At 41.2% G+C, this 22,993-nt stretch overlaps 1 protein-coding gene across 1 annotated transcript in view; it reads right to left on the reverse strand.

The window, feature by feature from the left end:
• wdr32 (WD repeat domain 32) overlaps positions 1 to 22,993 on the reverse strand; it is a 55,452-nt gene that overhangs the window by 29,476 nt on the left and 2,983 nt on the right. Inside the window, exons 2-3 of the mRNA XM_048620517.1 lie at positions 14,056 to 14,169; positions 3,416 to 3,613 (exon numbers count right to left, since the gene is read on the reverse strand). Of these exons, the coding sequence (XP_048476474.1) occupies positions 3,416 to 3,613; positions 14,056 to 14,169 (312 nt within the window). The remainder of the gene's footprint in view (positions 1 to 3,415; positions 3,614 to 14,055; positions 14,170 to 22,993) is intronic.

The following is a 22,993-nucleotide window of genomic DNA, read 5'->3' on the forward strand; positions in this document are numbered from 1 at the left end:
TGTTGTCTCGGATTTTCCAACGTCTGCAGTTCCTACTATCTCTTATTCAGAAAGTTGTTAGGATTTGGCATGCCGTGCCTGGGAGAGTGGTGGAGGCAAACTCCATAGGAAGTTTCAAAAATAGAGCTAAATATATATTTGAAAGTGAAGAAGTTAGAAGGCTATGGGAATAGGGATGAAGAATGGGACGAACTGGTTGGCTTTTGGGAGCCACACAGATACAATGGACCGAATCATCCTCCTGTACTGTAAAATTCTATTCTATGAAGAATCCTATTTACTAGTCACTGAATTATGCACTGAGTCTGTAATGCCATCACATGGGAACAGTCAAGCATCTCCCTACAATGACAGTACTATTATAAATTAATAAGTACATGTATTTGGAAAATGCAAGGACTGATTGGGGATGGTCAACATGGCTTTTTACATGGGAAATTGTGCCTCACTAACCTAATTGAGTTTTTTGAAGAAGTAACGCAGAGGATTGAAGAGGGCAGAGCGGTGGGTATGATCTACATGGACTTCAGTAAGGCGTTCGACAAGGTTCTTTGTGACAGACTGGTTAGCAAGGTTAGATTACATGGAATACAGGGAGAACTAGACATTTGGATACACAGCTCAAAGGCAGAAGACAGAGGGTGGTGGTAGAGGGTTGCTTTTCAGGTCAGAGGCCTGTCACCAACGGTGTGTCACAAGGATCAGTGCTAGGTCCACTGCTTTTTGTCATTTATATAAATGATTTAGATGTGAACGTAGGAGATATGGTTAGTAAGTTTGCAGATGATACCAAAATTGGTGGTGTAGTGGACAGCGCAGGTGGTTACCTCAGAGTACAACGGGATCTTGATCAGATGGGCCAATGGGCTGAGGAGTGGCAGATCGAGTTTAATTTAGTTAAACGTGAGGTGCTGCATTTTGGGCCAGGCAAATCAGGGCAGGGCATATACATTCAATGGTAAGGTCCTGGGGAGTGTTGCTGAACAAAGAGACCTTGGAATGCAGGTTCACAGTTCCTTGAAAGTGGGGTTGCACGTAGATAGGATAGTGAAGGAGGCATTTATTGGTCAGTGCATTGAGTATTGGAGTTGGGAGGTCATGTTGCGGCTGTACAAGACACTGGTTCGGCCGTTTTTGGAATACTGCGTGCAATTCTGTCTCCCTGCTATAGGATGGATGTTGTGAAACTTGAAAGGGTTCAGAAAAGGCTTACAAGGTCACCGGACCCAAAAAGTTAACTCTGACTTTCTCTTCACAGACGCTGCCAGAGTTGCTGAGCTTTTCCAGCAACTTCTGTTTTTGTTTCTTACAAGGGATGTTGCCAGGGTTGGAGGGTTTGAGCTATAGGGAGAGGCTGAATAGGCTGGGGCTACTTTCCCTGGAGTGCCAAAGGCTGAGCGATGGCCTTATAGAAGTTTATAAAGTCATGAGGGGCGTGAATAGGGTGAATAGCCAAGGTTTTTTTCCCCCGTGTAGGGGAGTCCAAAACTAGACGGCATAGATTTAAGGTGAGAGAGGAAAGATATAAAAGGGACCTAAAGGGGTAACTTTTTCACACAGAGGGTGGTGTGTGTATGGAATGAGCTGCCAGAGGAAGTGGTGGAGGCTCGTACAATGACAACATTTAAAAGGCATGAGTTTATGAATAGGAAGGGTTTAAGAGGGATATGGGCCAAATGCTGGCAAATGGGACTAGATTAATTTAGGATATTTGGTTAGCGTGAATGAGTTGGACCGAAGGGTCTGTTTCCGTGCTGTACGACTCTATAACTCTATTCAGAGAGCCATAAACAGCAATCACATCACCAATAAATACTAAGCCTAAGTATTGTGGGTCACAAAAAAAACATTTTGTTGCCATTAATGTGTTTGACTCAATACAGGTCAGGAATCCTCTATCTGAAAACCTTGGGACCAACTTGGATGAAGGATATATATGGTTTTCGGTTCCACTTATCACATCCTGTACGATCTTTTACAAAGTATCTCTCAACCAAAAGGAATTAAAAGTTGACATTAATAATTGTAACCAAGCCATTACCAAATTACTCTTTCTGGAATTAAATTTCTAAGTTGACCTCAGATCTACCCTCCGAATGGCCAAGAAATTCATTCAAGAAGGTGGCTTACCATCACTTCTCAAGAGCAATTAGCAGTGGACTTTAAATGCTGGCCTTAACAGCATCATCAATGAATGACAATGTTAAAAAAAAGTTTACATGGGATTAGGAAGTGTAAAGATGGTGACAAATCATTGAATGAGGTAACCATATAAGCAGATAAGAAAACTGAACTGAAATGGTCTCTTCTTGTTCCAAGGTTCAAGTTACTGCCTCCTCAGTGAAAAATAACAACCAAGATAATCAAAGCAATAAGTAACCAGCATAAAAGTTGAAAAAAGACAATTCCTTAATCAATATTTAAAATATATGACTGGCACTGAAGACATAACCTTTTCAACATCACATAAGTAAGTTTCCAGGGCTGTTACATGGATGGGTTCTTTTTCCCTCCTCTCCACAGTCATTATCACTCTGATCAATCCATCCTGCTTTCCCATTTTTCAAACAATTTTCTTTCATTGGATGCAATGATTGCCAGCAAGTTCAGCATTTGTTGACAATGCTTAATCGTCCTTTAACAGAGTTGCTTGCTAGGTCATTTTGGAGAGCAATCAGGAGCAAATTGCACTGCTGTGGATTTGGAGCCACACGTAGGCCAGACTGGGTAAATATATAGATTCTTTTCTCTAAAGGAATCAAATGGATTTTTATGACAATTGGTGATAGTGTCATGGTCACCATACTGCTCTATATTCCAGATTTATTAATTGAATTAAAATTCCACCCCCAACTGGTTGAAAATACATCTATGTACCCAATTATGAAGTGGAAAACAAAACTATGGCAATCCTGAATGAAATGTCACATTAGTGACTAGATAAACAGTGACATATAATTTTCCTCATTAAAAATGTTGACATAGAAATTGCACTTCAGGTGTTGTGGCACAGTGGTCATGCTCCTATCTCTTAAATCAGAAGGTCCAGGTTCAAGTCCTATCTGCCACAGAGGTGCATCATAACAGGTTGATAAAAAGAACTTTGAAACTGTGCCTCAACAAAATGACAAAGCAGACCTACGCAGGAAAGACATGCTAGTTTTATTTTTAAAATCTCATCTATTATTCTTGCTGAAAAACTGTTCTTGAAATGTATTTCTGTTGTTAAGATTTAACCCTTTGGGCAAGAGATAGTAGCAAAAAAGTGATGCCTTCCAAAGGTTAAAAATAGTATTTTACAATTAATTTTGCACAACTTTATATTTCCTTCCAGACTTGTACAATCTTACATAATACAAACACAGTTTATTCAGCATACAAAGGCTTGTTTAAAAAAAAAATGCAAAATACCAACCTATTTGTGTCCCATGTGATTACGTTCCCATCAAATCCTGATGTTACCAGCAGTCTTGTATTTGTATCATATTCAATGTTCTTTACCCAACTAGTATGGCCATGCAGCGTGCAGACTTTTGAGTTGAGGTTACGTAAATCCCACAGTGCTACTGTAGTATCATCAGAGCAAGTTGCAAAGAGCCTGTTATCAAGAAACCTAAAAAAAAAGAAACAGCAGTTGCTGAACATTATTTAACAATAAACATTAGCCACAGCACATGAAAGGAATATCTGAAGTAGTTGTAGTAAGAATCTATATTCAGAAGTCATCCAAAATTATAGTACCTCATAATGGGAAATTTCTACCTATGTATGTTTTTGAGATGATATATTCTGACACAAACTAGAGAACAGTAATACGTAGATTAAGGGTTAAAATTATGAATACATTAACTTCTGCATGAAGAGAGTGGAGAACATGTGAAACAGTTCTTCAGTAGGCTATAAATTCGAAAGTTTTTTTTGTTCATTCATAGGTTCAAGGCGTCGCTGGTTAGACCAGCATTTGTTATCTATCCCTAATTGCCCAAAGGGCAGTTAAGAGTCAACCACATTGCTGTGGGTCTGGAGTCACATGTAGGCCAGACCAGGTAAGGATGGCAGTTTCCTTCCCTCATAGACATTAGTGAACCAGATGGGTATTTCCAACAATTGACAATGGATTCATGGTCATCATTAGATTCTTAATTCCAGATTTTTATTAAATTCATATTGTGCCTTCTGCCATGGCAGGATTTGAACCAGGTCATTACCTGGGTCTCTGGATTAACAGTCTACCAATAATACCACCAGGCCATTACCTCCCCAAGGAATTTAAACATTTTCTGAAGTTATATTTTTTGGCAGCCAAACTTACTGAAAGACAATAGATACAATAAAGACGGGATGTCTGAAACCTTTGGTATTGTTCCAACGGAGGGAACAAAGGCACTGAGAAATACTAGTGGAGGGAAGATAGCAGTGAGATGTCCACTGCTATCATGTGGGCAGCATTGGTCTTCTGGACTTTGGTAGGGAACCAGGGAGGAATTATTATAAAAAGAAAGAACTGTGGATGCTGTAAATCAGGAACAAAAACAGAAGTTGCTGGAAAAGCTCAGCAGGTCTGGCAGCATCTGTGAAGAAACATCTGAGGACGTTCTGAGGAAGGGTTACCGGACATGAAACATTAACTCTGATTTTTCTTCACAGGTGCTGCCAGACCTGCTGAGCTTTTCCAGCAACTTTTGGTTTTGTTCAGAAATAAAGCCAGACAGTGAAGGAAGAAACAACAGACAATCATTACTTTGATTTATTTAGAGTGAAAAATAGGTTTCACCACAGTGGAAATCTCACCGTGCCAATGTCTCAAGTAACCACCTGATCAATAATCCCCACTTAACCTTAAATGATACAGTTAACAGAAATATCAAAGAACCTCTCCTGACAGCCACAGATTCCACTTTCCTCACTGGTCAAAGGAATCAGCACAACTGATGACTGGAGATTATTTTTGCCCACATTTTTTCATGGGAATGTGCAGCATTTGTTGCCCAACTTCAATTGTCCTGGATCCGAGTGGCTTGCTATGCTATTTCAGAGGACAGTTAAGAGTCAACTGCATTGCTGAGAATCTGGAGTCACATAGTACAGCATGGAAGCAGAACCTTCGGTCCAACGTGTCCATGCCGACCAGATATCCTAAATTAATTTTGTCCCATTTGCCAGCATTTGGCCCATATTCCTCTAAACCCTTCCTATTCATGTACCCATCCGGATGCCTTTTAAATGTTGTAACTGTACCAGCCTCCACCGCTTCCTCTGGCAGCTCGTTCCATACACGCACCACCCTCTGTGTGTAAAGGTTGCCCCTTTAGGTCGCTTTTAAATCTTTCCCCTCTCACCTTAAACCTACTCTGAGGAAAAGACCTTGGCTATTCACCCTTTCCATACCCCTCATGATTTTATAAACCTCAGCCTCTGATGCTCCGGGCAAAACAACACCAGTCTATTCAGCCTCTCTCTATAGTTCATGTAAGCTAGACCTGGAAAGGGCTAGGAATTTAAACAAGCCATTACACATAGCTACTATGCAGTGATAACTTGATTGTATATTCCACAAACAGCATGCTGTCAGTCCAGAACCAAAATTCTGCCTACCACATAACCAAGCAATGCTGTCAATTAACTTCAGTGCCAGTGTGATGTCTGGTACATAGGCCATGTATCCCGATGACAGTGATTTATTTCCCTCTTTATTCACTCAAAGGATATGGGCATCGTTGGCTGGGACAGGATTTATTGCCCATTCCTAATTGCCCTTAACGTGGTGGCGAGTTACCTTCTTGAACTGCGGCAGTCTCCTGAACCAAACAATATTGTTTCTCCATCTGTTCCTAATCACAGTATAAACCTAATTCAACCAACTCACACTTGTGAAACCTTAAACAAAATATTTATTGTTGGATGCGATTGTGTGAAAGGGTAGCTTTTACTGTACGATCCCAAGTGTTGTTAATACCACTACAACTAGTTACCAATTTCAGACAGTCAAGCTTGTAATGTGGCTCATTTACATTTGCTACAAGTGACAGTACTGCCAAGATCCATTGAGTAAATAAAGAAAAGTGTTTTTGTAAAATTGCCTGTAAATATGGAGTCTATAGTTTCCATTACTTTCTCTGTGGCAAAACTTTGGTAAATCAGAGTCAATTTGTCAATTAATCAGCACCCTTTTTCTCCACTTGTTAAAAATTAGCGCGATCATTTGGAATTTGCACATTATCCTAACAAATGCAAGGTGGAAAGCTTTGGGACCTTTTCTCTTTTTAGCAACAAGTCACGTTCTCTACAGGGAAGCAATGCATTTTATTTCATTTATGATCAGACACTGGAGATTTAATCAGTCACATTCCTGTTGGAGTAATCCAGCACAATCAGTCACGTCTCCTCCAATGTCAGAATCATGCAGTGGCACGACTCAACTACAGAACCATTTAAAAACATTCTTGCCGAGTCAGAATGCTGTGGGCTCTATCAACCCAGAATTTGAGTGCAAAGTTCATTTGCAGTCCAGTGCAATACTAAGGCAATACTGTACTTTCCCAGGTGCCATCTGTTTGGATGAGATGCTAATCCAAGGTCACAACTGACCTTTCAAGTGGACTCAAATGATCTATGGCACTATTACAAAGGGAGTTAATTGCAGTGTTGTGTTTAATACTTGTCTCTCAGTTGACATTATAAAAACAGATTATCTGGTCACCACCACATTTCCTACATTACTACAGTGACTTTACTTCAAAAATATTTGTTGCCTGCAAGCACTTCAGGACATATGAAGTCATGAAAGATATTATACAAGTGCAAGACTGCCTTTATTTCTTTAAATATCAACAATTTAACTTGCTAAAACCTCATGGGTTAACCCAAGATAGTATTTAATATAACTTTTAAGATTTGATGAGGAATATGATGACTGAAATAGGAAAAGACTTTCATTGATTGGGAAGTCAATGATGAGGGTGAGCAAGTTAAAATTCTCGTTCAATGTGAGGCAAAGGTTCGGACTAACTAAATTACAGAGGATTGTAGGTGTGAAGCAGAATACTTTGCCACTGGGAACGGTTGAGGCCGAGAATATTGCATATTTGAAAGGAAAACTAATAAATATTTGAAGCAAAGGAACACATGTTTGATATCAGTGCAGTTCAAGACCATCCTGGACCTTGTGCTAAACCAAAATGGATTTAATTCATTCACCTGAATGTATGCTGCCCTTATATTCCTCTAGCTGATCTCATATTTGAGTCCTCCTTAAAGGAATGTATAGCACAGATGTTACAAATCTTCTGAAAACTAAACTAGGAATCTGTGATACCACAGCAAGAGAAAACCCATTTACGTCTAAATGAAATTTTATTTGATTATTTGTCACTTTCTCCTCCTAACGCAGGGACTAAAACCTTTTCTCAGGCCTCCACCAATGCCACTTTACAACTAGCCACTGGGAGGTGCATAATAGTTTGGAGACGAATCGCCTAGCGTTTTGTTTTATAATGCTCTTGTGGTACAGCTTGGGAATTTTATTACACTAAAAGGCATTGCATAAAATTGAGGTTGTACAATCCCAATCTGTGTGGATCTGTGCTGCACTATTACTGTGCATCATTGTCTGACATCAAATCTGGCATTACTGATTCTCCAAGTGTTGGAGAAAAACACATCAGTGAATTAGCATCCATTAATAATAGTTATCAAAATAATTGTTGCGTGGACAGTTACTACAGGGGGTATCTGGAGACGAATGATTCACCAAAATTTAGTAACCAGCATTAAGACCAGATCCAGCTGGCCTAAACAATATCTCCAAATATACTAAGTATAGCAACGGGCTATGCCAGAAAAAAAATCATGCCAGAGAAACACCTGCCATAATGCATATGGTAAATTCCTGATCTTGCCTCAGACATCAAGAAGAAACACTATGTGGAGGCTTTCCCAAAGGGAGTGCAATAATAATAAAAGAAACTATAGCCAATCTCATGCACCTTCCAGCAGCCACTTACAGAGAAACATCAGCAGAGGCCTAGGAGCAGGTGACCTGCATGCCCTCTCAAACGGTGAAGTGAGCATAGCATGGGGGAACCTAAAAAAAAGGGGAAGAAGAAAAATATATTAAAACAAAGTGCCCCATGCACTACTCCTGCTAATCGTTAACCAAGGCTTGCATAGTAGAACTCAAAGGATCAAGAAGTCCCATGTGAATCCTTATTTAACATGATTACATGGAAACAGAAAATAGGAGGAGTAAGCCATTTGAGCCTAGTCTGCCATTCACTGCTGATCATCCAACTCAATAGCCTGTTCCCGCTTTAGCCCTAACTGCTCTATCCAACTCCTTCTTGAAATCATGTAATTGGCCTTGACTGCTTTCTGTGGTAGCAAATTACTCATGCTCACCACTGTCTGGGTGAGAGAAAGACCTTTCTCCTCACCTCAGTCCTATATGGCCTGACCCCTGGTTCTGGACTCCCTGTAACCACTGTCATCTTTACTGCATTTACCCTGTTTAGTATTGTTAGACTTTCAGAGGTTTCTACAAGATCCTACCCTCATTCTTCTGAGCTCCAGTGAACACAATCAAAACTAATTCAACCTCTCCTCTCATATCAGTTCTGTCATCCCAGGAAACATCCTGCCTCAGATGAGGAGACTAAAACTGCACACAATACTCTAGACGGTGTCTCACCAAGGTCTTGTATAATTAAAGCAAAACATTCCTGTTGCTAAACTCTCATCCTGTGCTCTGAAGGCCAACATACAGTTTGCCTTTTGACTGCCTCCTGCACCTGTCTGCTTACCTTCAGTGACTGGTATAAGAGAATACTCCAGTCTCATTGCACATTTCCCTCTCTCAGTTTATAGCCATTCAGATAATAATCTGCCTTCCTGTTTTTACTACCAAAGTGGATAACCTCATATATATCCACATTATACTGCACCTACCATGCATTTGCCCATTCACTCAGCTTGTCCAAATCACACTGCAATATCTCTGCATGCTCTTGACAGCCCATCGTTCCACCCAGCTTTGTGTCATCTGCTAATTCAGACAGATTACGTTTTCTTCTTTCATCTAAATCATGAAGATATATAATGGATATCTAGGGTCTTAGCACGGATCCTGTTGTATCCCACTAGTCACTGCCTGCCATTTGGAAAATGACCCATTTATTCCTACTCTTTGTTTCCTGTCTGACAGCCAGTCTTCTGGCCATCTCAATACCTATTTGTAATCCCATGTGCTTTAACGTTTCACGCTAATCTCTTGTGGGACTTTGTCAGAAACCTTCAGAAAGTCAAAAAATGCACATCCACTGGCTCCCTTCCTTAAATTTTACAAGTTACATCCTTGACCATTTCAAGTAGATTTGTCAAGCATGATTTCCCTTTCATAAATGCATGGGACTCTGTCTGATCCTTCTACTGCTTTCCAAGTGTTCAACAATTAAATTTTTTTATAATGGACTCTCACATTTTCTCCACTAGTGATGTCAGGCTGACTGGTCTATAATTTCCTATTTTATCCATGCCTCCCTTTTTAAATAGAGTGGTTACATTAGCCACCACCCAAACTGGAGGAACTGTTCAGAGTCTATAGAACCTTGGAAGATGATCACCAATGCCTCCAAATATTTCTACAGCCACTTCCTTAATTACTATGGGATGTGGATTGTCAGTGCCTGTAGATTTATCAGCCTTCACTCCCATGAACTTCCCCAACATACCTATAGAAGCTTTTAGTGACAGGTTGATTAGTATATTTTCACAAAATTTGCAACTATTTTGTTTCTATGGGCCTTCCTTTGAATCTCTTCATAGATCTATGCAAATTGAAGCTTAAACATTGCAAGAACAAAAGCAATCATCCGTCATAATTGCAACAAAATTCTTGTTATATTATGCTGAAAGCAAATTTTAAAATCTGGACTTGGAACAGCATAAATATAATAGGCAATCATAAAAATGGAAACAATGGGTAGTATAGCCATGTTCTACAAGACATAGAAGAAAATTAGTCATGTGATCACAGAAGTGATGCCATCCCTCCAACACCAGCTCTTTGGCCCCATATTTATCAGTATTATTTTCCTATTCCTAGCCTCACTGGTATGTGGCACAGAAAGGAATCCCGAGGTCCCAACCCTAGAGGTCCTGGTTTTCAACTTAACTTTTTACCCAATTCCTGAACTCCCATTGCAGGGCCTCATCCCTCTTTCTGCCTATGCCATTAGTACCAATATGGACCATAACCTCTGGCTGCTCACCCTGCCGCTTCAGAATATCATTTGCCCACTCAAAGACGTCCTTGAGCCTTGAGCAGAAAATGCTTTGCAACTGCAGGGGATGTCAAATTCCAAGTTTCTTTTTTCTTCATACGCAAAGACTGAACTGTTTTAACAACCGTGCATGTACATAAAGAGAATTTTTTACGAATAAAGCACATTTTTCCAGTTTAAAAAATGTTAATGACTTGGAGTCCGAGCTTAGAACACTGGGACACATCAGGGAGGGGGACAGTTACCCAGACACTGTGCTTCAGGAGGCAATCAAACCCCTTTGACTAACTACCTCAAATTCAGTGAGCGGTCAGGGACAGCACTGTGTGATAATGAGCAAGGCAGACAGAAGGATCCAGGAGGGGATGGTGAAGGAACCTCAACTCTTGAGATTGTCTAAGGGGTTTGAGATCACGCACCTAAGCCCTCACACCCCCACCCCACAATAAAAACAAAGACGTGAGGACAAGGGGAATTCTGTATCACCCCATTAATCTCCAGATTCAATGCATCATTCTCCGCCACTTCCGTCACCTGCAATCTGACCCCACTACAAAGGATATATTTCCCTCCCCACCCTTATCCGCCTTCTGGAGGGACCGCTCTTTCCGCGACTCTCGTCCGCTCCACGCTCCCCACTAGTCCCACCACCCCCGGCACCTTTCCCTGCAACCGCAGGAGGTGCTACACCTCCCCCCTCGCCTCCATCCCAGGCCCAAAGAAAACCTTCCACATTAAACGGATGTTCACCTGTACATCCGCCAATATGGTCTATTGTATCCGCTGTTCCCGATGTGACCTCTTCTACATCGGGGAGGCCAAGCGGCGGCTCGGAGACTGCTTTGTGGAGCACCTACGCTTGGTTTGCAACAAACGACAACACCTCCCAGTCGCGAACCACTTCAGCTCCCCCTCCCACTCCCTGGACGATGCCACCCGAAAACTGGAGGAACAGCACCTCATATTCCGCCATGGAACCCTACAACCCAATGGTCTCAATGTGGACTTTACGAGCTTCAAAATCTCCCCATTAACAACCTCATCCCAAAACTAGCACCCTCCCACATCCCCGCCATCTTGACCTGTCCGCTCCTCCCACCTCACTGACCAACCCCCACCCCCACTTCCTACCTAACTCACCTTTACTAGTTTCATCGCCGCCTTCTTGACCTGTCAGTCATCTCTCCACCTATCTGCTCCACTATCCACCTTCTATCACTGCCCCCGCCCCCCTATTTATTTCAGAGCCCCCTTCCGCTCCCCCATTTCTGAAGAAGGGTCCAGACCCGAAACGTCAGCTTTCCTGCTCTTCTGATGCTGCCTGACCTGCTGTGTTCCTCCAACTCCACACCTCGTTATCTCAGACTCCAGCATCGGCAGTTCCAACTATCTCTGGATAGAGTGGATGTGGGGAAGATGCTTCCACTAGTAGGAGAGACTAGGACCAAAGGGCACAACCTCAGAGTGAAGGGATGACCTTTTAGAACAGAGTTGAAGAGTAATTTCTTCAGCTGGAGTGTGGTGAATCTGTGGAACTCATGGCTGCAGAAGGCCGAGGAGGTCAAGTCATTGAGTGTATTTAAGACAGAGATAGATAGGTTCTTGATTAGTAAGGTGATCAAGTGTTACTGGGAGAATGGGGTTAAGAAATGGTACAGCAGACTTCATGGGCTACATGAACTAATTCTGCTTATGTATCTTATGGACTTATAAAGGAAGGACAGAAAAAACACAATTACAGACCAGTTAGCCTAACATCAGTAGTGGGTAAAATGCTTGTGTCTATTATAAAAGACATGATAACAGAACACTTGGAAACATTAATGGGATTAGACAAAGTCAGCATGGGTTCATGAAGGGGAAATGATGCTTAATTAAGCTACTGGAGTTTTTGAGGACATAACTAGTGGAATAGATCAGCGGGAATTTGAAAATAGCTTTTGTTAAGGTCCCACTTAAGAGGCTATTGGGCAAGTTTAAAGCACATGGAACCTTGGGGGAAGATACTGGCATGGATTGAGAAATGGATGACAGACCAGAAACAGCGTGGGAATAAGTGGGTCTTTTTTCAGCTGGCAGGCATGACTACTGGTGTACCACAGGGATCAGTGCTTGGGCCTCAAGTATTATATACATAAATGACCTGGATGAGGGAACCAAATGCAATATTTCCAAGTTGCTAATGACACAAAACTAAGTAGAATTGAGAGCGGAGGAGGATGCAAGGCTCTTTCATGGTAATCTAGATAACTGAATTGTGTGGGCAAACATATTCCAGATGCAAAAATGGATAAATATGAAGTCATACATTCAGGGTGAAAAATGGAAAAGTAGAGTATTATTTAGTGGGTGATTTTTGGGAAACGTGGATGTATAAAGTGTCCTTGTACACAAGTCAAAGAAAGTAAACAGGCAGGTTCAGCAAACAACTAGGAAGCTAAAGAGCATGTTGGCCTTCATTGCAAGATGATGATAGTTCAGAATTAGGGATATCTTACTGCAGTTTTATACAAGGCCTTGATGAGATCATACCTGAAGTCATGTGTATTTGGTCTCCCCACCGAAGACACCTACTTGCCATACAGTGAATGATTGGGTCAACTCAAGAAACTCACAAGTTCAAGTTAAGGAATGATTGGACAGCTTGGCTATGTGGGATGCCCATCCTGTGGCACGTGGAGAGTTCTACATTAGTAATAACAACATAAGTAAATAGAAAGGGCAATGTGGTCCTGCAATCGGAGTTTAGGGAGCTAGACAGCCAATTAGCAAGCAAAATCTCTAAAGTGCAAGTACATGAAGAAATTTGTGGAGACAGATGATTGTGTGGTTGGAAAGGTGATGCTGGAGGGAAGGCTTTAGATTCCTGGAACACTGGGGCTTGCTCCGTTTCAGAGGGCACCTGTATCAAACAGGTTGAACAGTGCTGAGATTGAATTTTTTGCTGGATATTTTACAAGTGCTGTTAGGGAGGGTTTAAACTGACTCAGCAAGGGTGTGGGAACCAGGAGAGAACATTACCAAAGTAATACGCAGGTGCACAAAACATTGGGAAAGGGTGTTAGCACTCGAAGAGACAGACAAAGTCAGAGTAAGAGAGAAAGTAATGAAGTTATCTGATCTGTTAGTTTTCAGCCAAAGGCTGTTTTTCATTTAGTTTATTGAGGATTTGAACTCAAATGGACTTGGTGTTCACAGCACTTTCATCTTGGACACCATGTTCATGTTCTTAGAGCAAACTAATTTTGCAAATGCAGTCAAACCACATCATTGCTTCTCAAGAAATTAAGGAATAATATCATATGTAAAGAAATAAGTATTGTAGCATAATGTTTAACTTGCCACTAAAGCATCTCTATGTACTTGACACTGAACTTTGACGTACATTGGTTCATTACATAGGTACAGGGTGGAGTAAAAGAGAAAAGCTTTGCAACATGATTCGACACAAAGTTTAAAGTAACAAACAAACAAACAGAAAATTCTGGAAATGTTCAAGGTATCATCTGTGGAGAAAAACCACAAGTTAATGTTTTGGGTAAACCCTTTTTCCAAGAGGTGTTTGGAAATGTTTTGAAAAGGGGTTTATCTATACCCAAAACATTGTTTTTTCAGATGTTGACAGACCGATTCAGTGTTTTCAGCACTGGGACAATTTTTTTGAGGTTTAATACAATGCAGCATTTTGCTCCTTTACCAGGGTAATGCTACAGTCTGCTGATGGGAAGTAAACACAAATTTATAATATGCATTTTTGCAGTCTTGCTGTAGAACTGACCTGATGTTATTGACACAATCTTCATGAGCTTCAGACAGAGTTTTGATGTGTTTTGAAGAAACTGGGTCAAACAAAAGAACTTCAGTCTGCTCACATGCTACTGTTAACACAGATCTACATAGGGAATAGAACAAAGACTTAGCAGTAAATCAACTAAGCTTTTATTTTCAAACTGTAAATGATATTTGACTGTACTATTTAACTTCTTTAAAATTGTTAAAAAAAATTAGGTCCAAAAAGTTTATTTATCTTTTTACTACTAGGTAAGGCAAGAGCAACTGCCCTCAATATCAAGGTGGCATTTGACCGAGTGTTGCAACAAGGAACCTTAACAGAACTGCTATCCAGCAGACTTAAAATTGCAGCTTATCACCATTTATTCCACTCACATGAATGGCTGGAATATCTCAGAATTGTTACAATCCAGAAGAAGCCATTTTAGCCCATCATATCAATGCTGGCTTCCTGAAGGAGCAATTTACTGAACATCACCTCACTTGCTTTTTCTGCCATAGCCCTGCACGTTCTTCTTTCTCAGATAATGATCTAATTTTCTCAAATATCTCACATGAATCGGCCTCCATTCAGTTTGTGCAATCCTGAGCAACCAGAGCGTGGAAAGAGATGTCCTCAAGTGACTTCTGTTTCTTTTGCAAATTACCTCAAATCTGTGCACTCTGGTTCTCAATCCTTTCACCAATGAGAATAGTTCCTCCTCATCGATTTTGTCAACACCCCTTACGATTTTAAATACTTCTATCAAATCTCACCTCGACATTTTCGTCTCCAAGGAAAACAGTCCAAATTTCTCAACTTATCTACACAGCTGAAGTCTATCATCATTGAAACCATTTTCATTAATCTTCTGTGCCGTCTCTCGTGTCTTCACATCCTTCCTAAAGTGACGAATCCAGAACTGATGCCACACTCCAGTTGAGTCTAAATCAGCATTTTAGAAGCCTATAAAATTCTAACACAACCAGAGAGGATAAACTCGGGAGGCGTGTTCCCAATGAGTGGAAAATCCAGAACTGGAGGGGGTCGCAATCTAAGGATGCGCATTAGGCCATTTAGAACCGAGATGAGGAAAACTTTCTTCAGCCAAGAATGTTGAGCTAGTGGAAATCTCCACGATGGAAACTGAGGCCAAAACATTGAATGCTTTTAAGGAGGAGTTAAATTTAGTTCTTAGGACTAAAGGGATGAAAGGGGAAAAAGCAGGAACTGGATGATCAAGAATTGGACGATCAGTCATGATTATACTAAATGGCCTGCTCTTATTCCTATTTTCTGTGTTTCTATGTTTATACAGGTTTAACACAACTTACTTACTTGGATACTGTATGCCTCTATGAACGATGTTATAACTACTCTCTCAACCTGTCCTGCGACTTGTAATTTTTATGTATATAAAATTCCAGGTCCCTCCACTCCTGTACTGCCTATGGAATTGTGCCATTTATTTTATATTCTCTCCATATTCTTCTTAACAAAATGAATCACTTCACATTTCACTGTACTGAGTTTCATCTCTCACTTGCCCGAACATTCCACCAATCTGTCTACGTCCTTTCACAGTTTATATTGCTTCCAAGTTTTAGGTCATTAACAAATTTTGAAATTGTGCTCTGTCCACCAAGGTTCAGGTAACTAATATTGCGATAAAGGTTCATGATGTATCTAATATTTGGAAGCTTTGATCCTAAAGTACACAGCAACATGTATAGCTTTACATTTGCTTTTATTTCTGTGGTTGTATTTTAAGGGTGTAGTTCTGTTCTAGGAAATGGCACAGGGTCTGAAGTCTTTTGATAGATGCATTTTAAATATGGGTTTATTGCCTTGGAGTAGAAATTCAGGTGAACATCAGTGCATGAGGGGAAAAAAAGTCTGAAGTAAACTACTTATTGCTGAGTGACAGGAGTTCTGTCTCTAAGAAGTCAGGGCTGTAGAAAAACATACAGCAACAGAAAACTTAGAAAAGCAGGAAATATGCAAACATTCCTCATCTGCTTCCTCTGAAAATGTTTAGATATCACTAAGAAGAAAGTTCCAGAGATGCCCAGTGAACTGGAATGTTGCATTACAGCATAACTGACGTTTTATCAAAACAGTGACTTAGGTGAAACAGGAGGTGGTGATCAGTTGCTCGTTTTCTCTCATTGGTGAGTACTTCTGTTCTTTAACACAAAAGTATAGTCTTAGGCAATTTACGACATAAGGGGAAAGAACTCTTACAGTACAGAGCACTGGCGGTCAGAGAGAGCACAAATCTGGCAAGAAGCAGCTGAATAGAGCAGTAGGAAAACTTTCAACAGAGCAGCCCAATACGACCTTCACTCAAAGGAAAGGAAGACTTCTCCAGGTGACTTCAGGATTCAAAAATAACTCCGGGCAAATGGAAACTACTGATGGAGTGAATACAGGTAGCAACTGTTTGTATTACCACTATTGCTTATTGTTTGTCAACTTTTGTGGTTTATAGTTTGTAAAGGCTGTATTCTGTCTTAACAAGGTCAAAAGAAGAAGGACCCTAAAGTAATTGATATTATCTGACTTTAAGAAACTTTTAAAGCTTTAATCCAAAGGAGTAAGTTATGGCAGGACAGCTCAAAGCCAGGTTGGCTCCTCCTACTCTATGTGGGAAGCCAGACACATTTCCAGTGGTGAGGCATGTGAGCAGAAGCAGATCTCCAGCCACAGTTCCTGGAAGTCCTGATTTTGGAGCTGGAGCTGGGGTGATGGCTGGGGACATTGTGGGACAAGCGTGAAGCTGAGAGTATCATGGACAGCATATACAGAGAGAGGGTCACAGATTCTACAGGCAGAAAGAGAATGAGTAACCACAAGGCAGAGTAAGACAATTAAGGAGGCAATGCAGGAATGCCTGTCGCTATTCCCCTGCAAAACAAACATATCGCTTTGAATATTGTTGGGGGGAAATGGCCTCTCGGGAGAAGCTAGTAACAGCCAAATTTATTGCATCATTATTGGCTCTGGTGCCTGGGAGAGGAGGAGAAATTGTGGAATGCAACTGTTACAGGGGATTCAATTATGAGGGGAATAGGTAGGCATTTTGGTGGCCGCAAACAAGACTCCACGATGATAGATTGCCTCCCTGGTGTAGGGTCAAGGATGTCTCAAAGCGGCTACAGGGCATTCTGGAGTGAGAGGGTGAACAGCCAGTCGTATTGGTATACATTAGTACCAATGACATAGGTTTAACAAATGGATGATGTCCTAAAAGCAGCATATAAGGAGTTACAGAGCAAATTTAAAAGTTGGACCTCACAGGTAGAGATCTCAGGATTATTACCAGTGCACATGACAGTCAGAGTAGAAATAGCAGGATACATCAGATGAGTATGTGGCTGGAAAGATGGTGCAAAGGGGAGGATTTCTGATTCCTAGGACATTGGGGACCAGTCCTGGGGAAGTTGGTACTAGTACAAACTGGTCAGGTAACACCCAGGCAGGACCGGGACTGAGGAAGGGTCACCTGACCCGAAACGTTAACTCTGTTTTCTCCTCCACAGATGCTGCCAGACCTGCTGAGCTTTTCCAGCAACTTTGTTTTTGTTGTTGTGTAGGACCGGGACTGATTTCCTAGGACAAGTATTTGTTCATGTGGTCAGATAGTTTTAAACTAGGATGGAGAAGGGTTGGGAACCTAAGCAGGATAACGAGAGAAAGAGAAACAAGGATGAAAATAAAAGAACAGTAAAATGTAAAAATAGTTAGCAGTGTCATCAAGGGTGAGCTGCAAATAGGGCCACTGAATGAATAAAAGTTAGGATAATTAAAAATGGCAAAGAGACAAGCCTAAAAGCTTTGAATCTCAATGCACAAAGCATTCAGAATAAGGCAGACAAACTGACAGCACAAATCGAGGCTCTTTGGATATAATCTCATAGCCATTACAGAGACAGTTACAAAGAAATCAACTAAAAACTTAACATTCAGGGATATTTGAACTTTCAGAAAGGTGGGAGGGAAGGATAAGGTGGTGGGGTTGCAATGCAGTGAAATGAGGACGATTGTGAGAGATGATCTAGGTTCAGATGACGTAGTGTCCATTTGGATGGAGATAAATAACAGCAAAGGAAAGAAGGCATTGGTAGTAGTCAAGTATAGACCCCCAAACAGTAGCCATACTCTAAGAAAGGAGAGAAATCAACAAACATTAGGGCCATGTAAAAAGAATAGAGCAATGATTATGGTCAACTTTAATCTTCATGTTGATTTGGTCAATCAAATTGGAAAAAGTAACTATAATAACAATCTCAGAGAGTGTATTAGGGATCATTTCCTAAAGCAATGTGTCGTAGATCCAACTAGGGAACAGGTTATCCTAGATCAGGTAATCAGACAGGATTAATAAATGACCTTTGAGTAAAAGATTCCCAAGGAAGTAATAATCATAACATGATAGAATTTAATATTCAGTTTGAGTGAGAGAAATTTGGGTCGGAAACCATTGCATTTAACTTAAATGAAGGGAATTACAACAAAACGAGAACAGAATTAGCTGAAGTGGACTAGGCAGATAGATTCAAAGGAAAGACATAAGCTAACAATGGTAGGCATTTAAGGACATAATTCATGACTCTCAGCAAAAATATATCCCTGTAAAGAGGAAAGATTCTAAGGTATTATTAAGCTGGAATGGGCTCAGAAGACATTTACTAGGATGTTGCTGGGAATGAAGGGTTTGAATTACAAGGAGAGGCTGGATAGGCTGGGACTTTTTTCACTGGAGTTTAGGAGGTTGAGAGGTGACCTTATATAGGTTTATAAAATAATGGAGTATAGATGAGATGAATGGTTGGTGTCTTTTCCCTAGGGTGGGGGATTTCAAGACCAGCAGGCAAATTTTTAAGGTGAGAGGAGAAAAGCAATTTTTTTTTTTATATACAGAGAGTGGTTCGTGTGAGGAATGACCTTCCAGAGGAAGTGATGGACGTGGGTACAATTATAACATTTAAAAGAAATTTGGATAGATACACAAATGGGAAAGGTTTGGAGGGATATGGGCCAGAAGCAGGCAGGTGGGACTAATTTAGTTTGGGATTATGTTCGGCTTGGGCTGGTTGGACTGAAGGGTCTGTTTCCATGCTGTCTGACTCTGAGAGCTACAAACCAACCATGGCTAACCAAGGAAGTCAAGGGGAATATAATGTTGAAAGCAAAACCATATTAGGAAGCAAAAGTTGATGATAGCCCCGAAGACTGAGATAAATTCAGAATCGAACAAAGGAAGACTAAAAAGGTAATGGAGAGAGAGAAAATAAACCAAGAGGGCAAACTAACAAGGAACATAAAACCTGACAGTAACAGCTTGTTTAAATATACAAAACGGAAAGAGAGGTTGAAGTGAACATAGGCCCCTTAGAACATTAATCTGGGGAGATGGTTATGGGGAACAAGGAAATGGCAGAGGAGTTAAATGGATATTTGCCTAAGTCTTTATTTTGCAAGATACTTCAAACATCCAACTGATACTAAAGAATCCAGTGGAGGAATAATGTATCATCCCCGTCACTGGAGGAATATCGCTAGGTAAATTAATCAGGCTAAAGACAGATAGGTCCCCTGGCCCTGGTGGCTTGCATCTGAAGATTCTAAAAGACTTAGCTACAGAGACAGCCGACACATTGATTGCAATTTTCCAAAAACCCTTGGATTCTGGAGAAAGACCAGAGAACTGGAAAACTGCCAATATGCCTCCCTCCCTTTTTGACTAGAGTGTCAAAGAGAGTAACTTCAGCCAATTAGCTTTATTGTGAGGGGGGAAAAGGTTAGATTCAATTAAGGAAGTCATAGCAACACATTTAGAGTTTTAGGCAAGTGGATAGAAGGCAGCCAGTAGCTGTGTTCTCTACTACAGAGAATTGGCTGATGGGTAGGAAGCAGTGAATGGGGATAAAGGATTCTTTTTCAGGTTGGTGACCTGTGACCAGTAGGCTTCCACTTGGATCAATAGTTGGACCACAACTGTTTACAATATGTATTAACAACTTGGAAAAAGGAAGCAAATGTACTGGAGTCCAATTTGCAGACAACACAAAATTAGGCATTCATCAAGGTTTCCAAGGTTAGATCACATGGAATTCAGGGAGAACTAACCACTTGGATACAAAATTGGCTTGAAGGTAGAGACAGATGGTGGTGGTGGAGGGTTGTTTTTCAGACTGGAGGCCTGTGACCAGCAGTGTGCCGCAAGTGTCAACTGCTTTTTGTCATTTATATAAATGATTTGGATGTGAATATAGGAGAAATGGTTAGTGCATTTGCAGATGACCCCAAAGTTGGTGGCGTACTGGACAGTGAAGAAGGTATCTCGGAGTAAAACGGAACCTTGATCAGATGGCCTGAGGAGCGGCAGATGGAGTTTAATTTAGATAAATGTGAGGTATTACATTTTGCTAAGGCAAATCAGGACAGGACGTATACGATTAATGGTAGTTTCCTGGGGACTGTTGTCAAACAAAGAGACCTTTGGGTGCAGGTTCATAGTTTCTTGAAAGTGGAGTCACTGGTAGACAGGGTAATAAAGAAAGCTTTTGGTCGCTTGCCTTTACTGGTCAGCGAGTTGAGCATGGGAGTTGGGAAATCATGTTGCAAAAGTATAAGACATTGGTTAGGCCACTTTTGGAATACTGCGTTCAATTCTGGTTTCCCTACAATAGGAAGGATGTTGTGAAACTTGAAAGGGTTCAGAAAAGATTTACAAGGGTTTTGCCGGAGTTGGAGGATTTGGGCTATAGGGAGGGGCTGAATAAGCTGGGGTTATTTTCCCTTGAGTGTCAGAGGCTGAGCAGTGACCTTCTAGAGGTTTATAGAATCATGACAGGCATGGAAAGATTGAATAGCCAAAGACTTTTTCTCAGCGTATGGGAGGCCAAAACTAAAGGACATAGTTTTAAGGTGAGAGGGGAAAGTTTTAAAAGGGACCTAAGGGGCAACATTTTCACGCAGAGGGTGGTGGATGTATGCAATGAGCTCCCAGAGGAAGTGGTGGAGGCTGGTACAATTACAACATTTAAAAGGCATCGAAATGGGTACATGAATAGGAAGGGTTTAGAGGAATATGGGCCCAATGCTGGCAAATGGGACTAGATCAGTTTATGATAAAAGGTTGGCATGGACCAGTTGGATCGAAGGGTCTGTTTCTGTGCTGTACAACTCTATGACTCTAGATGGAATCAAGGGTTACAGGGAAAGGGCAGGAAGGTGAATGTGAGGAATGCCAGATCAGCCACGATCCGACTTAATGTTGGAACAGCTCAAGGGCTGAACGGCCTACTCCTGTTGCTATTTCGTATTATCTTATAGGAAGGCTAAAGGTGTTGGAGCATAGAGTAGAAAAGTCTTACTGCAGCTGTAAAAAGTGCTGGCGAGACCTCACCTGGAGTATTAAGAGCAGTTCTGGTCTCTTTATTTAAGAGAAGGTATTTCATTGGAGGCAGTTCAGAGAAGTTCCCTGCGATGATCCCTGGTATGGAGGGATTGTCTAATGAGCAAAGGCTAAACTGGTTTGGATTCTACACACTGGAGTCCAGAAGAATGAGAAACGATCTCATTCAAATATATTGTATTCTTAAGCGGCTTGACAGGGTAGATGCTGATATGATGTTCCACCTGAAGGGAAAGTCTAGGACTATTTGGCATAGTCTCAGAATTAAGTGGTGCGAATTCCTTGCCACGGGGAGCTGTGGGGACAGAGTGCTTATCTATATTGAAGGCTAACGTAGATTGCTGATCAAAATAAAAACCGAAAGAACTATAAATCAAGAAAAAAAAACAAAAGTTGCTGGAAAAGCGCAGCAGGTCTGGTAGCATCTGTGAAGAAAAAAATCAGAGTTAACATTTCAGGTCTTGCAGGCTTAATAACAAAGTCAGGGTTGGATCTAAGTGCAAGTGCATGGAGGGCAGTCAGTTCAGAGGGAGATAGGTCGGATTTGGTGAGGGGGCAGAGAAATTGAGGCGACCAATATCACAACTATTCACCCTCCCAACGAGATTGTTATCAACTCCTTTGTCTGTCCAACTGCTCTTCTCTCTCTTTGGGTTCTATCCTATCATTTACTCCCGACCCCATCCTCCTCCCTACTTTCTGCATATAAACTGACATTTTCCCAGCTATCATCAGTTCTGAGGAAAGGTCACTGGACCCGAAACGTTAACTCTGATTTTTTCTTCATAGATTGTTGATCAGTAGGGGAATGAAGAGTTACACAGAAAAGACAGGTAAGTTTGCCTTTGTTCTAGTACATAACAACATTACCTTTATCAACCGTTGAGTGAGGCAAGCAAGGAAATAGCTAGGGCACTGGTAATGATTTTCAATTCTTTTCTGGCCATAAGAGTGTTGTCGGAGGGATGGAAGACAGCTAATGTGGTACTGGTATTGAAGAAGGAAGCAAGAGATAAATCAGGAAACAGTAGGCTAGTCAGTCTAACTTCTGTGGTGGGAAAGTTACAGAAAGCAGTTCTGAGGGACAGAATTAATCTGCACTGTAGAGGCAGGGATTAATATGGAATTTTCAGCATGGTTTAAAAGGGAGGTCATATTTGACTACTGAATTTTTTTTGAAGACGTGATCAAGTGTGTAAATCATAAAATCCCAACAGTGTGGAAGCAGGCCATTCAGCCCATGAAGTTCACACCAACCTTCCGAAGAGCATCCCACCCAGACTCACCACCCCTACCGTATCCACATAAGCTTGCTTCGCATGGCCAGTCCGCCAAATCTACTCATCCCTGGACACTATGGGCAATTTCCATTGACCAACCCACCTAACCTGCACATCTCTGGACTGTGGGAGGAAACCCACACTGACAAGGAGAGAATGTATAAACTCCACACAGACAGTCACCTGAGGCTGGAACTGAACTTGGGTCCCTGGCACTGAAAGGCAGCAATGCTAACCATTG

The sequence above is a fragment of the Rhincodon typus genome, chromosome 1 (assembly GCF_021869965.1).
Source record: "Rhincodon typus isolate 14 chromosome 1, sRhiTyp1.1, whole genome shotgun sequence".
Taxonomy (NCBI): domain Eukaryota; kingdom Metazoa; phylum Chordata; class Chondrichthyes; order Orectolobiformes; family Rhincodontidae; genus Rhincodon; species Rhincodon typus.